Genomic DNA, 18,223 nt, shown 5'->3' on the forward strand with positions numbered 1-18,223 from the left:
AGTGTTAGGACCTGCAGAAAATGGTACAAACAAACCGTATTCTTGGGTGTAAAAGTCCTCAGTCCAGTGAAGTAGAGATAAAGTAGTTCTACCAAATAAAAGTGTTTATTTAATCTTTCAACCAGTAGATACAGGCAATGCTAATTTTTTTCCATACTATTGCATTGTCTTTATGATACACACCTTTAGGTTGGCATTTCAAGAACCACCTGTATTGACTAAATATTTACCTTATTGTAAATGCCGTAGTTAATCCATTAACCAAACACAGAAATGAAAATAAATAAAAAGTTCAAAATGGCGAAACAAAAAGAACTACAAAGTAAAAACAAACCCAAGACAATTTAAAGTTTTTTTTTTATTCTTGTGTAAGCTAAAAGAGAATGTACACGCTTACATTTCAGAAGAACTTGGGCATGCACATGGACCTTGTTGCTACAGATCAAATTTGTATTTTTTTTTCCATAGGAATTTTCCCATTAATTTACATCCCAAAGTCTTCAATGTATGTACAGCCTAAACCATAGCAACCTATGATTATGTTCATTTTTATTTTTACACTGTGCAAATCAGAAGAAGGATAGTGGTACGACAACAGACAAACAAACTAAACAAAAACAGTAATCAAATTCTTCATAGTCACAATCATGTTAATTTTGGTCCTTCTTAACCCAAAATCTAGTCGATTAAGCCCCCAAATCACCTGCAATTTTACGGTCCACGGACAGAATGGTTACGGAGTAGGAAAGACAACCCCGGATGGACGTGAACTGATGATATGATTGTAAAATCCCTGCAAGTCCAACCTGACCTGGCTGCGCTTCCCTAACCCGTTCCACTGCCAGCAACGCGGACGCAATCGGGAAATGGATTTAACAGATTCCGCTCAACATAGGTTAGTTTTAAATTAACACAAAATGAACAAACACTTAACATTCAAATGTAACAGTACAATAACAACTTCAATGCAACTGGGAGGAAGAAGAAGAAGAAAAAAAAAAAAGTCACCGGGACAGGCTCACAGGCAGTGAAGGTTTTGCATGTTCACTTTTTGTCTCAACTTTTTTTTTTTAACGTTTTGTAAGAAAGGATCCACCAGTGTATGTACCCCCAGCACATCAAAGACAAAAAAAAAAGTTCCCGTCGCCATTATATACAAATTAAGATTTCTCATATAAATGGAGTATTCAGTGTTGAAATATACATTAGAATGTATTTACGCTTTATAGTGTTGCTCACCAACAAATCAGCTGAAGTGATTTTTGTGTGACAGCAAGAACACTTTAATCCGCTTTAAAAAGATTGGATATAAAACACCCATTGCAATTTGGATTACTCCTCGTTTTCGTGTAATCAGTCTACCTTGTGTCGAGCACTTGTTGAAGGTGTTAATGAGACTGGAAACATCAACACCTTTGCATGCATGAACGATAAGTCGGGGAGGCTGGCGATGACTTTCGCTGCCTCTTCACTAAGGTTCTCGTCCCTTCTAGGTTTCCTGTGAAGACAAAGTAAACGTAGAATGAGTGTTCATCAAAATAGAATATGCATTGCGTCTTTATAGATGGAACTAAAACAAATACATTGGGCGGGATGCTCTAACATCGCTGACATAATTATCACATATGCTCTAACATATGCGATAATTATGGCAAAGGACAGCTCTTGCTTTAAGAGCTGTCCTTTGCAGTGAGGAGTCAGAGGGTCCCGGCGGCTCCCCCTCCCTCCCTTACCGGGCACAGCCACAAACATGAGCGATGTATCGGGTACTCATGGCCCGCTAAGTCGCAGGAGATTGTGATGATTATTTTGTGAAACTTGTATATTGTGTGTGTGACTGAGTGTCTAAAATCTGTACGCTAAGTGCTACAATTAACGGAGGAAGCTTCTTTTCCAAAAAAAGATCTGTTCTGCTCCGTATACAGACTCAGCCACATATATATACAAGTGTCATAGCAAAATTAACCAGCAGTCTAGATGTGCATGCTAATTGTGTCGTGATTAAGACACACTTAACAACAAAACAAAAAAAGATGCCCAATGTATTGAGGTTAGATGTATAAGGATTTACACAGCAATGGTGGTGGTATGTTATTGCACTAGGAGGAACCACATCTCTTTATTTCTTGTTTGTACAGGTTGAGTATCCCGTATCCAAACTGCTAAGGGCCAGAAGCATTTAGGATAACAGATAATTCTGTATTTCGGAATATTCTTATATTTCAATGGGGTATGTTAATGACTGGAAGCATGTACAAACATAAAATGCATTTATGTTGTATCAAACACATAATAAAATATATTTGTGCTTGAAACAAAGTTTGGGTGAAATGTAATAGGATGAGAGAATCAGAAAGTGAGAGATTTGGTAAGAAGTCTCCAGGTTTTTTTTTAAGCGGCGATCATTTACACTGCAAAACCAGGTGATTTTATCACTTTTGATAAAGCCACCATGAGTGGCGAAACGCGTCAGTGAGCTGCTGGGATACCCCCTCTTCTATGCTTTTAACCCCGGATTGCCGTCCGAACCAACCCCTGGATTTACAAAATTTATTTCCATCAAGGACTCTACCTCAGCGTGTTTTACCCAAGTGACACTCCTCTGGTACTACGCCACCTGTCATCTACTCTTGTGGGCCAACCCGAGCATTACACTAAGCGAACAGTCGGTAATTTGTGCCATCTTGGACCGACCCAGTGGAAACTCGGTGGAGGACACACATACCCTATTAAGGGTGGTAATTATTCTACTTATATTGGGATTTCCTAGGGGTAATAGAGGAACGGACTCTCCGGCACACTTGGAACCCAAAGGGGGTTCCCCTCAATTGTTTCTATTTTATATATTCTTTGCTATTTTATATGTACAGTTTTAATGGTTATTAATTAAAATTGTGTCAAAGATCATCCAATCAATTATTATTTTTCATTGGTTCTCATCACTTTTTTTTTCCTTTTTTACTACTTGAATATAACCCCTTATGTTAAATGGAGCAAAATGAAAAGTGAAGGCTTTATATCAAATTGTCATCGGAAATGAATCTCAAACAGATGTCATGAGCGAACAAGAGATTGAACAGCCAAAATCAGAGTCGCACTGGTCTGAAAACATCCAACATTGTACTGGGTCTAGAATAAAGACTAAGTAAACCGTACAATATAAATTATCTATATATCTATCACTCAAGGACTTTGATTTGGAAATTGTACTTTTAATGTAAAAATAACAGTTTTATTTTCATTTACTCTTCGTCTTTTTATGCATTGGAGAGGGAACAAAATAAAACGGTGTAGCTATTAAAACGCTACCCAAACATGCTAAACCATCTGTGATTGGATCATGTCTGTCTCATACGGTATCTTGTCCTATGTAGTCACCGATGTCCCAACAGTGCTCTGAATCCTGCTGTTTAAGCAACAGGAATGCTCTGATTTTAGCAGTTACTACAAATTAAGTCCTTAAACTTGTCATTTTATGTTGCAGACTGAAGACTTAAGGTCCATACACACTGGGCGATTTTGGGAAATCTCGCTGGGAGAAAAATCTCTCAGTGCATACACACTGAGCAATGTTCGCCCTTCTAAACGATTTTCCGAGTGAGGACGACTCATTACCAGTAGATGAGCGACAGGGTGGACGGCATTCCATAGAGTGCAGCTATGGAAAGCCATCCACTCTACTCACAGCGCATCAGCGCTCATCGCTGCCCGGTACACACTTCGCGGCTTTTGAGCCGAAAGCAGCCCAAATGACTAAACTAAGCCAATTTGAGCTCAACATTTCCCAGTGTGTATGGGCCTTAAGAGCCAATTTTCTTAACCAATTTCAACCAGATTAGATATTTTACGACACTTGAAAGATTAGTTGCACATCAGCTACTACCAATCTAGAGCGCTCTGTTTTACCTTGCAGATGTGCTTGTGGCTTCCGCTGTAGACATGAGTCTTGCAAACGCGTCCGTCACCTTGTTGCTGGCACTGGAGGACTCCACTTTTGACGTTGTCAATGCGTAAAGCTCGGGATCCACACCTTGTAGTATAAAATGATAATTAGTGATGGCAAGGATTAGCCCACTCAACTAACCACACATACACCTCACAGTTTAAATATCAGAATGCTTTCAGTACCAAGTATCAGGGATGGCCAGGAATCCTATCCATCAGTTATAGAGACTTAATGCATAGCTGTAGCTATACTGCGCACGGTAAGCCCCAGTGGGTGGCGATTGTTCCTCACAGCCTCAGAAGCAGTGTGGAAAAACCCATATTAAGAACATTATATTTGGATAGAGTATATCTCCAACACCAGAGGCTGATCAGGCATGACTACTTTATAATTGCATGCATACCAAGTGCAAGTGTTACACTCATCAAATAAAACAGGATAGCTTTGAGCCTTTGTTAGGAGGATGCTATTGTGAAGGGTTTATGATTTTTAATATCGACCAACCAAGGAACGCCCCAATACACAGGAACTTATAACACTCTGATATTTACAGAGGAACAGTATACAATAAAACACAAACTAAACCACTCCATTACTATGTAAGAATAGCCACTACATAAGCTTGCTGAAGCATTAAGGACACCAACAAATTAACACAGACAGACTGGTAAATCAGGTGTTTTTTGAAAAGAGGTTTCTCCAGAAAATAAAAAACAATTGACGATTGTGTTTTACTAAAGGACCACTAAATACTATGTACACCCAGGTTCCGATTCCATATGGTGGTTGAGTCCGTGGAGAAGTTGCTCGTTAGTACAGCAGGAAAGTGACTAAACATGGAAAAAGGAATTACTAGGCGAGTCTAACAATTAACCAATGGTGTGATCTTTATCTAGGTGTACTGTGGTCTATTCTTTCTGCTGTACTTAATAGGTTATAATCCAAGCACCTGTACAATTACCGCATCTATAGGAAGTTCTATTACCAGATAGCACAGAGATCCCGTTTTGAGCAAGTTCCTAGATTACTTTTGTTTGCATACTCTGGTTTACGCACTCAGAGCAGTTGCCATTCCGATGGTCCTGGTTCTAGAGGAGTAGGGCGAGGATGTTAATAGATTAAGAGACCCTTCACCAGCAAAGCCATTAAAACCCAGCTGTACGCAGCACTGTGAGATCAGCCAGACTTCAAACATAGAAGTATGCTGGACAGCAACCAAAGCACCGCTACCCTGCTACTGTTGCATGCCTGGGAATTTCCATAACAAGCTGAGGAGCGTCAACAGATTCCCACTTGTGTAGGTATTACCGGCTGGCGGAGATCCTCATTAAGCAGTTTATACGGATGCTTTTGTAATGTATCTGCTTCTGCGAGACTATCCTGTGTGTAAGTACACAATTCCCTCTGCTGCATCTACTACAATCAGAGAGTGATCCGGCATTTTATTGTGCTGTATATGGACCAACATACAATGGGAATTGTCGGTCAACCTGTGAGTTCCCAGGCATGGTCATTAGTACACCAAAACAAAAACAAACAAAAACAGAAAACCAAAAACAAGCTGCAACACATGACTTTCCCAGAAACAAGTGGTGTGTTATAGGGTTAGTGTGGAAGCCTCTGCCTTATAATCTATATGCCTGGATACATCAACATCGCATCTTTCATTAAAAATGTTTTTTTTTTTTTATATCTATAAAGGGCAAAAAGCATGCAACTGGGCAAAACCATGTGCACTGCAGAGGGGACAAATGTAAAATTTGTGTGGGTTATAATTTTTCTGTGCAGGATAAATACGGACTGCTTCAATTTTACACTGCAATTTAGATTTCAGTTTGAACACACACCACCCAAACAGAACGTGTGTAGAGAGAGTAAGATCTGCCCCACCTGCAGTGCAGCAAGGGTTTGCCCAGTTGTGTGCTTTTCTAACAAAAGGCTCTAAAACAGAAGGTTTTTATTTTTTTAGGAAGTGTCAAATGGACAATGCATTAGTTAGCATGTTAGTAATGGGAGACTCAGGAAAGCGTGCCAGCTGGGCAACGCTTATATCAGAAATACCACTACAGCCACTAACAATTTTTCTTTTACCCAATGTGATCAATTTGCATGTTTGGAAACGGACAGAGAGGGGGAAATTTAATAGGATGAGAGATTCAGAAAATGAGAGATTTGGTAAGAAATCTCCAGTTTTAGTAAAGCAGCAATCATTTACACTGCAAACACAGTGTGATTTTGCAGTGTAAATGATTGCCGCTTTAAAAAAAAAATTGGAGATTTCTTACCAAATCCCTCACTTTTGGATTCTCTCATCCTATTACATTTCACGCAGGGTTTATAAGAGGGTGTTGTAGGAAATAATTGGCACACTGTAGTACATACTGTACAGAGCATGCCCAAGGCATCTTTGGTCAAATTCACACTGGCAATAGGGATTAATGGATCCCTATAAGGTGCAGCATTTAGAACATAAAAGTATAATCAAATGTATAAAACCAAAAGTACAACCCCAAAGGTCTTATAACTCATACTAGTAAGCCCGTTCAGAGCAAATGCTTTCAAAGCTAGTAGATGTAGTTTCACTTGCTGCCAACAGATGGCAGTGTTTCGGAGCCGCTCGGACACTAGACATATATACACGCACATGATAGTTGATTTAAGCGTGGTTGATTTATCTGATAATCCTGTGAGCGCCACCGTAATAACAAATTGGTGTGAGATTTCAACAGTGTTGACAGGACTCATCCAGTGACTGACTACTTGCACTTTTAGTTTGGACTGGAAGCCCTACTCCATTCCCACCTCCCCCCACCATTACAGACTACACAGAATTACTCTTCAAGACGCAATGTGCAAACTGGGATTACCAACTGCAGAGGGAACATTAATGTTTAATAGAGAAATCTCTGAAATGTACTGTAAGTTATAAAACTTGTGTTTATAGCGGAGATTTATATACACAGAGTGAACTGGGTTCAGGGAACTGTAACAGACCAAAGGGGGGATACCGGTGTTTGTCCATAAGATTACTAATTTTACATTCAATGAATCTTTTGTTTATACTGTATATCCAGTGATGTCACAAGAGATTATTAATTATACATATGGGAAATGTTATAATCCAGGTGAATATTTTCTCTCACACTTCCAAGATTCTGGTGTGTTGTTAAAATGCATTTAGATTAACATTTGCATGCTCAGATTATAGTATATAATTAATATTCTCAGATTATCTCAATCGTCAGATTATTGGACACTAGTGTAAAACGGGCTCTACAATGATAGCAAATGTAAAAGTGTAGTTGCACCTCTAAAAAGTTCACCCCCCCCCCCCAAAAAAAAAAGACACACACAAGGTAACTGCACAGCTTTTGTAGTGCAACAAAAATAAGCCCCCCACCCATCTTTCCCTAATACAGTTTTCCATAAAATGTAATGAAAAAAAAATCTGGAACATGCAAAACCACAGTCACTGTCTGATAGCAATGAAGTACAGTATGGCAACCAGGGTAATTTGTTTGCATGACTTTATTTATGGTTCCGTTAAAATGTATTAAAACAGGTGGACGGCATATAATAAGCATTTTCTGCAGACATCATGAACGATCCTTGCTGCTGGATTTTATACCCCCCCCCCCCCCATTATTTTCCCCAAAAGAAAAAAAGGATCATTACTCCTTTATACATGACGATAGCCATGATTTTTTTATTTGCTCGGCTGCATAAAAAGAAGAAGGGCAGGACAGGCGCTGGCGACATACAGAGATCATATTTACAACACACGAGAGAGAATCGTGAGCAGGTGTCTTGTTTGTAGGAAAGCCACAGTGATGTGCTCATGCTTTCTAAGGCAACCACTCTGACACTCAGCTGACCTGGCATGGTGGCGGTGCTGCTATAGCCACTGTCATCCACGGGCCCAAAGAAATCAAGATTCAGAAGAGTGGAACCTCCACTAGCTTGAAATTCAGCCGTAAAGAAGGTAAAGCCAAGGGATGGGGGGAGTTGTGTGTAAAAAGGGGGTAAGACACACACACTTAAACATGCATGTTATCACTAATATATACTGTAGTCCACAGTGAGAACATACCTATAGCATACAAGCTTACTGGAAAGAATAACTGAAAACATTGAGGAAATTCACAGTATAGAATTCAAAATCCTAGCACACAGTTATCCAGGCGGATACAAAGCGCTTATTGGGAAACATTTTATAAGAGAAAACAAAAATACTGTTTACGAGGAAACAAGCCAGCTTTTGTGCACAATTTACTTTATATACGGAGAAATATTCAGGGTTTGTAACCGGTGCTTACTTTAGCTTACTATGTGCTAGTTATTCTCCTGTAGCCTGTAAATCCACTACAAGTGACATCACCAAGCCAGTGACATCGCTGCAGCGTGAAGTTATGATGTCACCTGTTCCTAGTAAATAATCGGCTTAATTCTTATAAAAATGCTATCAAATGACTATCTTGTACTGCTCATAACCAGCAGAGGCTCTTTATATGGATAAAATACTGTAGACCCAACTGCGGGCAAGTGGCTATTTTACATACACAGATCTCTGAGAACTGCTCTGGTGCCAACTAATTGTTCTGTAAACGATCCAAAAAAAAAAAAAAAATATGTGTACCAATTTTTCTATTGAGCCATTTAATTGGTTTGCAATTGTTGTTTTAATATACAAATCTGATTTGAACTTTTCAAAAGAAATACTGCGCTTCAATTTATTTAACAAATGTAATAATATCGGTTTTCTATAGCACAACCGAGCCCGAATAGTCAAATAAACTGAACTGTTTCCCGACAACATCCTAAAATAAGGTGGAAGGACAAAATCAATTTTGAGAAGAGGAGCAAGATGGATTGGCTGAAAGATAAGACACCAGATAACAGAGATAGAAACATCTGTGCATTCAGGCTTTCCTTCAGTGACGGACACACAGCAGACTGTGTCCTACAGAGAACTGTACGGGGAGGAGACCAATAACAAACACAGTTACGAGCACTGTTAAGTACAATAGAAAACAGATTATTTTTCCTACTATTCTAGTTCTATTAGGATATAGCACTACGGGCCTGCGAACTGTAGTTCCGGAACGTCTGAGCTCGGCAACATTGCAAGTTGCAACATCGTATTCAATGCTTTCTGCGAGCTGTGACAGCTCACAGGACTTTCTGCTCACTGTCACAGGTCGCAGGATCAGTATTCAACCGACCCCCTGCACATGCCATTTCCCCCCTCGCTAGGTTTCTGGAGCGAGGGAGAAATGGCATGTGCGGCGCTAAAACACGGCTGTTTGGGGGAATCCTCGCTGTCCTCCAACACCGAGGACTCCCCCCCCAGAACGTTGAATACGGTGAGCGACCGGCGCGGGGGTTAAACAGCGAGGACCGAGTGTTTTTGGCGATCCCCACCGTTTAACCCCCTCACCAGCCGCATTGAATACACCCCACTGATGCCTATCTTAATAAGCAAGATAAAATGAATGAGCCCCTACGTGTTCTATTTGAGATATGCAGTCCAGGAAAGGGTGCCGTACAGTTTCCCAACAGTCGGGATCCCGACAGTCAATACTCCGACGTCCGGACCCCGACAGTCAAACCCCCAAAACTCGGGGTCCCGACGGCCACCGGCTATTCTCCCTCGTGGGGGTCGAGAATAGAATAGGTGGCAAGCCCGGAAGGGGCTTTGTTGTGCTCGCCATGCTGTCTGAGTCCGGCCAGTTTGTATCCCGACGTTGGCTAATGACTGTCGGGACCATATACCGCACCCTCCATGAAACCGGACTACAGTATACCATTATTAGGTGAATGAATTGAGGTAACTGGTGGAAAGTTATATGGTCTCCTTAAACACATGGACGGCACAGGCTGCTGCGGACACAGTCATATCACTTCGTGGCACTCAGTCTGAATGAACCAGAAGATGCCAAACAATTTGGCCCTACTGAGTAAATGAGACCTCCAGCAGTAAATAGAGTAACAGAGAAAATTTAGGACAGCGTCAGATATATAGCAAACAGAATCTACTGAAAATAATCAAACTAAACAAAAAAACGTACCTTGTTCTTCAACTGGTACTAAGTCAATAAATAAATAAATAAACATTGTAAATAGGAACTAAAGGGTTAATTTAGCTGCCAGAACATAGATTAGGTTATTAATGGACTAATGTTAATATTTCATAGGAAATAAACAGGAACATTTACACTAAGCTACGTAAAACCTACATATTGTAAAAAACAAAACAAAAAAAAACACAGTACTATATCCCACATCGATGCAGTTTTGTCATTACTATTAGTAAATCACTATTCCGGCCAAACTGCTCTTGCTCAGAAATGTAAGAGGAAAGAAAGCCTGAATTTTCCAAGAAAACACGAGTAAGACAGAGAAGGTCAGCAGAGAGAAGGCGGGTTGGACTCTGAAGCTTTCTTATGCCTAGCTCTGTTGCTAGAGGCTCTAGGGAGAGACGTACCATCTAAGGGGTTGGTAAGGCCACTGCTACTCCAGTCAAACTGGACAGGTGGGAGGGAATCCTGGAAAAGGAATAAAGAACGCATTAAATTTATTCCACAGACAATAGATTTAACTGCAGCATAGATGTTAAAAAGGAGCAGTCTACTTTGGATGACCCCATCTTATTTTTACCTGCCTTCTCCCCCACATAGCAAACCAGGGGGTCAGCCCAGGCCTCAAATCCTCCCCATCGTTATCCACAGCTGATAACCCTTGTATACATAGCTCACAAGTGGGGGGAGGAGGACAAGATAGATCCTGTCCTATTCAATCTACAGATTTGGAGCAGTTAAAAATAAGGCTGGTTGCACAATGTATCTATTATATGCACACACGCTCTCTGCCATAATCTCTCAGCGCCAGATGACCTTTGTTTAAATTTAAAAATTTCCCCACTTTTTTTCTGACAGCAGTGGATCACACCCCTTGACTCCCCCCCCCCTTTTTTGTCAAGACCAATCCAGACCACTAAACCCAAAAAACTCCGCCCACACCAACAGTTACAAATAGCCTAAAGATGGAACCATGCACACTTCCTTGAAAAATGCCAACGGAAGGCGTTGGAAAGGACATTAAGGGGGGTATGCAATGTCAGGGGCACGGCTGTCGAGCAAGCTCGACAGCCGCGCCACTGTCCCGTTCTCGTTTTGCTCGCCTGGAGCTCGGCAGTCGGGATTCAATGTCCCGGCCGCCGAGAAGGGGGCGTGGCCGCGAGTTGATGACGAAAATAGACGAGGTCCTGGCCAGGAGCTCGCCTATTTCCGGGTTTTCTTGGCAGAACGAGCCCGACAGCTTGTGCTGTCGGGCTCATTCTGCGCAAAACCCCTGTTCAATGCTGTCAGGGAAGACAGCATTGAATAGGGCCCCGCAGCCATCTCCCCCATCGGGAGATGGCTGCAGGTGCACGACAACGATTGAATACCCCCTAAGACATTTCCACACAATCATCTTTAGAAACCGAGACCCGCACCCATTACATCATCCCGAGTGGCACAGTCTCCTCATACAGAGAGTTGAGCGCACGGACACAGCTGATACATCACTCTGGGAAAGCTGGCGTCTCGTGAGACCGGCTACCCGGAAGTAGCACTAACAGCGAGGTGACCGTGGAGCCGGGCACTAGCTGACAGGTGGACACTGCAGCCGCGCCAGACGGACTCCTCCATCTGCTCACAAAAAGAACATCCCTCCTGCAGCAACGGACAGACCAGCCTGGGACACGGACGGGCACCGCCATCAGTGCCACGAGCGGCACCACATCGCATTTGAACAGGGTAAGAGGCAAGGTTGCGGGATGCCTAACCCCCAACCAGCACTAGATCAGCTCTCCCTCCGCTAGTGCAAGTGACTGGCCCACTGCATTGAACTTAACCATGTAAGTGCACACCAGCCACAGCACTCCAACCCCTCACCAAGTGTAGAGACCTAAATCACACAGGTGATTTATGGTAGAAAGGGTCCGTTGGCACCCTCATCCCCCCCCCACCCCCAGGGGGCGCTACACACACACTGCTTTCATTTGATTTCCATCCTTATTATTTTTATATCCTTATTTTTATTTTGACTTCAGACGTATATACCTCAGTGTATTATGAATTAAAATAAAAACACATTTGTTTACAACAACTCTCTCACATTCCTTCATTGCCACATATACACTCCATTAGGACAGAGCGCAGAACCAGATCTTCCTATATTCTCTGCCATAACCTGGCTCAGCATAGCAAAGAGTTTATTTTGGGAAACTGATCAGGTGGCCAGACGCAGACGCTTAGGAAGGGGGAGGGGTGTTTCAAATGTTTTCCCCTATGGCTCCCACTAGATCAGGGCTGGGCAACACCGGCCCTCCAGATGTTAATGAACTACACATCCCAGGATGCTTGGCATTAGTTTTGCTATGTGGCCATGCTGAAACTGATGCAAGGCATGCTGGGATCTGGAGGGCCGGTGTTGCCCAGCCCTGCACTAGATGGTGTCTAAGAGAGCAATTCAATTACTACTTTTTTAGATGGTGAGCGGAAATGTGCAAAAACGTAAATGTCTGGGTACCATAAAGGCTTTTTGGGCACTGCTGACCGGTTTAGACAGGTTTAGCCACTATGGGGGGGTAAATGTATGAAGCAGTGATAAGGGTGAAGTAGTAAGCCAGTGGAGAAGTTGCCCATGGCAACCAAATCGTATTGAAGTAACATTTATAATTTGCATAATATAAAATTATACAGAGCAGCTGATTGGTTGCCATGGGCAACGTCTCCAAATAGCATAATTCTCCACTCTTACCACTGCTTATTGCGATATATGTGCTGTGCGTTTTGAACTTCATTTGTGCCGTGCGATTTTGGCACTTGTAGGGGGATGCAATGCAATGCAATCTACTGTACTGTGCGGGTGCGTTTTTAGCCTCTTTTTTTTTTATGCGTTTATAGTTACCTAATGGACATCGCATTGCATCGCATGTACTACAAAACTGATGTGACGTAGCACAAAAATTACTGGAGAACAGTTCTTTTTTCTTTTGTACTGTTGTTGTTAGGTGTTATTGAATGGCACCTTAAGAATTGTATATCTAGCTGCTTCACGGTGTTATTATAAGTGCACCAATTCACAAAGTCACTCTATTTTTCACAAAAATTACTGCCTGCAAGACTTTTTGTGCTATACAATATTGTACCCGCAGGGACGCGCATCGCATCCCTGCAGGTACACGGTGCGATTTGAACTTTAAAAGTTCAAAACGCATGTTAAAATCGCAACGTGTATGGGCACCTTTACCCCTATGTGCAGCTAAACCTTGTCTAACTGTGTGGGATGTGCATGATAAGTAATGGGCACCTGATGGAACTAGTTCACCAGTCGTCCAGTAATTATTGCAGCTGTTATAACAATTAGGCCTTTCTCCTTTGCAGACATGGAAATGATACCATTTTCTGCTTTTAATCATTTAAGAATGATTGAATAATTTAAATTACAATCTAATTGTAACAGGAAAAAAAAATGGCAAAGTTCTATTTCCCGGACAATGGCTCTGAGCAGAGACACTTCCCTAATATGACATATAATGGTAAAAGGCCTTATTCTGTCTGTTCAAGACACTTCTTACTGCAAGTTTATTACAATTAGTTTAAAGCGATCAGATAGCTGCCACTGCGGTTTTGGGTCATTTCCCTTCAAATTTGCAGTGACATCTCTGGCCGTGTGTGATGCTGATGATTCAATAATGCTTTCCTGTTACGCAGGTCTTCCACTGGCAAATTACTCCATTGGACTTCTACATAGTCTGTATTTAATGTGGGTTAATCTTTCTTTTCCTGAACTTTTAAATGATTTAAATCAAGTAGATAAATATTTATCTAACAGAAGCTCTGCAAGGTCTGCCTGAGAGTGACGCCAGATAGAGGGGAACTGCCCCCATTTATACACAAACCTTACACACAGATGACACTTACAACCCTGTCGACCTATTTCAGGTGTCGACAAAAGCCCTGTCAAACTAAATGGGGTCAACCCAAAGACCCATACCCGTCCTGAATACCTATTCTCCGGAGCACAGTCTACGATTCTGTGTCTCCTAGTTCCCGTCATTCCTGTCTAGCACCTGCAGTGAAGGTTGGCACAAGCTTGGCCATTGTGTTGCTATCAGAGGAGTAAGGGGAAGACTTGCATAATGACGTACCTGCAACTGATCAGGAGAACAAACACCATCATCTGGAGGAACAGGAGAAGACAGCCCTATTGATGCTATTTTTTCAGCAGCAGATAAAGGCTTTAGAGGTTCCTTGGTTGGTTCCAGCATACCCTATACATCCAGAAAACAGAAAAAAAAAAGAAAGAAAAAAAAACATCCATAATTACTAAAACATCACATCAAGACACACCGATATGTTAGTATTACTACACAGGAGCATTTTGTGAAAGAAGACTCAACACCCCCTTGTGGCCAACAGCACAAGCAGCATCACAGGCAGAAAACACTGTAGTAACAGTTTTCCATTGTCCATTGTAGGAATTACAGGACAGACCTTTCTAACAGCTAAAGTGTTATAGGGGGAAGGGGGAGACGACACTGGGGAGAGCGAGAGATGGGATGCAGTCAAAATACCGGCATGGACAAAATCCTGACATTTAAAATCCCGACATATAGAATGTACAAGTGAAACAGTCTACATGATGCAGGTTGCAGGTGCGAGGTTGACATGGGTTTTTTCACTGTTTTTTAAACAGACATGTGCCGACAGGAGGTATTTCATGCCCTACCATCCACTACGGCGTGGTGGGAGAATAAAATAGTGTGACGAGCGCAGTTGCTGCGGTTCACTTGCAACTGTGTCCATGTCGACTTTCGGGTCAAAAAACAGTGAAAAAAACCATGTCGACCTCGCACCTGTCGACCGAAAGGCATGTAGACCGTTTCACTTGTACATTCTATATGTCGGGATTTTGTCCATGTCGGGATTTTGTCCATGTCGGGATTTTGTCCATGTCGGGATTTTGTCCATGTCGGGATTTTGTCCATGTCGGGATTTTGTCCATGTCGGGATTTTGTCCATGTCGGGATTTCATACCGAATCCCGAGAGACACTGACTATATAGCTAGGTATCGTCAGAAACGGTTTGGTTTCAAAGATATCCTGACAAAAGTTTGAAATAAAACTGAAACGTTAGTACTTATTAGAGTACATCACCTTACTTGAGATTGGAATTGAAGACTGAGTGCCGCAGTTACCTTGCTATATCAGTGGTATACTATGTGGAGTTCACTGGAGGGCAACTGAGCACTATTCAAAACTCAGAGAGGCCGTGTGCCAAATACACACACACACGCACACACACTACTAAGCCCGCTTCAAGCAAAAGCTTTGAAAGCTAGTCTGCTACCTTCTGTGTCTGTGCGGAATGGGACCATTGGATAGACAGCAACTAGGTCATCAAGCATTAGGTCGACACAAGCATTAGGGAGATATGGAGAATGTTGACAGTCAAAAGGTCAAAATGGGGTTCATGGGTTTTTTTTTGTCCCGAATGTCGACACAGTATACCCATTACAGGGATGCACAGTGGATGCAATGGGGCACTCGTACCTCAAATACATCACCACAACAGGGTACGATTCTTCAACGTTTCAATCAAAGGATTGTCATCAGGAAGTACATGATGACAATCCTTTGATTGAAACGTTGAAGAATCTTACCCTGTTGTGGTGGTGTATTATTTGAGCTACAAGTGCCCCATTGGATCGTGTGTGTGTGTGTGTGTGTGTGTGCATATTTATCCTCCAGAACGTTCCGCGGGTTAACTCCAGGAGGACACGTCTGTTATTGGCAGCCTATGGAATTGCTGACGGGATCAGTCTACCATAATGGGCAAAACCTGTTGGGTCTGCAGTGCTTATATGCAGACAAGCTCTGTATGCCCATAGCACTATAATACATATACAAGGGGTACATTTGGGACTTTAGCACCTGCTATTTGTGCACTCTTCTGTAACCTGCATGTGTCGCTGGTCTAAGCCTGGTGGGGCTCGCACAGCATCATAGAGGTCCTCTACCGGTTACAGAGGGGTACAGGCGAACAGCGGATAACCGGCTGCTCCCCTCTTATCCTCAATGCAAAATGAACCAGTAGCTAGAACACCTATGAAAAAATGGGGTAAACGAGCAGAGCTTACCAGGCCAGCTGCATACATGGGAACAATGACAGGCTGCTTCTTGTTGCCTGTAAAAAGCTATAGAAAGAATAAAGTGATTAATGTACACATCGCTGCATAGCACATGCAAGCAAATACACTTAATTATAGAACCAAGCTGTGATACAGCGAGCAGTAAATGTAACGAAGATCAAGCTGCAGAAAATCAATTAACTCTGTATTTTAAGCACATTACATCCAGAGATTCTGTTTATGGTCACTTGTGCCTGCAATATATTGTTTGCTACAGAGCTGGTGCCAACATTAAACAGAGGTGAAGTTTATTCTTTAAGACAGTGTCTGCAGTTACAGAACCCAACTGGGAACAAAGAAGCCGCCTTCATCCAAGTATAAACGCAGACAGCTAGGAGTGGGGTTCTACAGCCACACAGCAGGTCTGAGAAACACTCTGGGCCAAGCCTCAGGGAAAGATAAAGTACAAACCATCAGCTGCTGTCATTTTACTGGCTGTGCTAGAAAAATGAGAGAAGCTGATTGGTTGGTACTTTACCTCCAGGGCTTGATACATCTCCCCCGCTATTTTCTAGAATTCCTGAACCAGAACGCGGCCTCTAAGCACGTGCGGTCTGCCAGGAACTGCTAGTTTACAGGGTCACTGAAGAGGCTTGTTCCTCTCCTGCAGCGTCTTTATCCTGTCCTGTGGCTTTCACAAACAGACAATAGCGCTGGAAGAACGGACATACTATGTTCCTTGTGTCGATTCCAAGGCTGCACAGGAGCTTTTTGTTGCTATGCGATCCTCCCCATTGGTACTTCAGTCCGTAAGCATCGTGAATATCCTGCAGCTCAGTCCATATGGCCACCACTTCTGCGTGCAAGCTGTGGAAAATGAATGTGTTAGCGAGCTCCCACTGCTTGTCCAGCTCTAATCGCTGTATACATCGCTTGCCAACTACACCACTGACCGTGTCCTGACCAGAGAACACTCTAATCTGCCATTGCGCATAATAATACCGGTCAACACAAATTTTGAGTACGATCTTTATTTCTTCTACATTACGAATTAAATTTTTTTTTTAAATAGATTTACCCGAAATAGTTTGCTCTTGTAGCTATCAAAAAAATTTTGTTATGAATTTGAATGATTTTTTTTTTTTTAAGAAAAAATTAAAAAAATATATATATATATATAAAAAAAAAAAAGTTTGAACTTTTTTCATATTTCTTCTGTGGGGAAATACTGGCACTCGCCTATTAAATGCTGTAGCATTGAAGGCTGTCAGATCTGACTTTTTTAATCCCTTAAGTGGTACGCCCGGATATTTTCCGTGCTGAGCTGCGCTGCTGGCTAGACCGGATTTCCAGCCTACATCACTTTCTGATCTCCTGGGGACCACAGTTCTGATTGTGGTGGCCTGCGAATCAGTATAATGCATTACATGCTTAAGCCAGCCCCAAACTCATTGGCTGGGGGGGCGGGCTTAACTGTATATTGCATTATGCCGATTCCTGAGCGCAGCAGGACGGCCGGGAATCCGTGGTAATGCTGGGGATTGTAACGATCGTCCCGTGCAATCCCCACTGTACTCCCGTCCCCGCACTCAGCCACAGACCCCCCGGCCAAATTTAAAAAAAATCAACCAATCAACAACAAATTTGCGGCTGTTTTCTGACAAGTCGCAGCAGTTTTCGATGATTTCAGGACTTTTACACTCAACTGTTGGTACTTTGAATACCAGTTGACTTAGCATTGAAAGCCGTCAAAAATGGACGGGATTCTGACATCAGAACGCTCCGACAGTTAGAATCCCAGATTGAATACACCCCAATGTGTTTAATGTATTTGCAGTATGCCCACCTCTGCATAATTTATCGCATACCATAACCATGGCAAACACCCTGCAGAACTACATTTTGTATAGAATCTTGGTAAAGCATCATCCTTACACACAGGCAGCTATGAGGGACTACATGGAGGTATTACAGAAGGTGTAATGGGACACACTGCGTTTTAATCCCAAAATGTCCCAAACTGTGTGAAGTGCAAATATTCTCTTCGTGTTAGCGTACGTTTCCTCCGTGGTACCCAGATTTCCTCTCACAATTAA

The 18,223-nt window shown here is 42.3% G+C and overlaps 1 protein-coding gene across 2 annotated transcripts in view; it reads right to left on the reverse strand.

Moving 5' to 3' along the window:
- The window catches only part of AFTPH (aftiphilin), a 66,357-nt gene that overhangs the window by 10,747 nt on the left and 37,387 nt on the right, over window positions 1–18,223 (reverse strand). The window contains exons 4-10 of one of the 2 annotated variants that reach the window (XM_083175765.1): window positions 16,859–16,994; window positions 16,137–16,193; window positions 14,145–14,267; window positions 10,431–10,491; window positions 7,822–7,905; window positions 3,907–4,030; window positions 1,363–1,498 (exon numbers count right to left, since the gene is read on the reverse strand). In XM_083175765.1, coding sequence (XP_083031891.1) covers window positions 1,363–1,498; window positions 3,907–4,030; window positions 7,822–7,905; window positions 10,431–10,491; window positions 14,145–14,267; window positions 16,137–16,193; window positions 16,859–16,994 — 721 coding nt within the window. Of the gene's footprint in view, window positions 1–339; window positions 1,499–3,906; window positions 4,031–7,821; window positions 7,906–10,430; window positions 10,492–14,144; window positions 14,268–16,136; window positions 16,194–16,858; window positions 16,995–18,223 lie in introns of those variants that run through there. The other variant, XM_083175766.1, reaches the window with a different exon arrangement.

Source organism: Crinia signifera, chromosome 3 (assembly GCF_055691185.1).
Source record: "Crinia signifera chromosome 3, ASM5569118v1, whole genome shotgun sequence".
Taxonomy (NCBI): domain Eukaryota; kingdom Metazoa; phylum Chordata; class Amphibia; order Anura; family Myobatrachidae; genus Crinia; species Crinia signifera.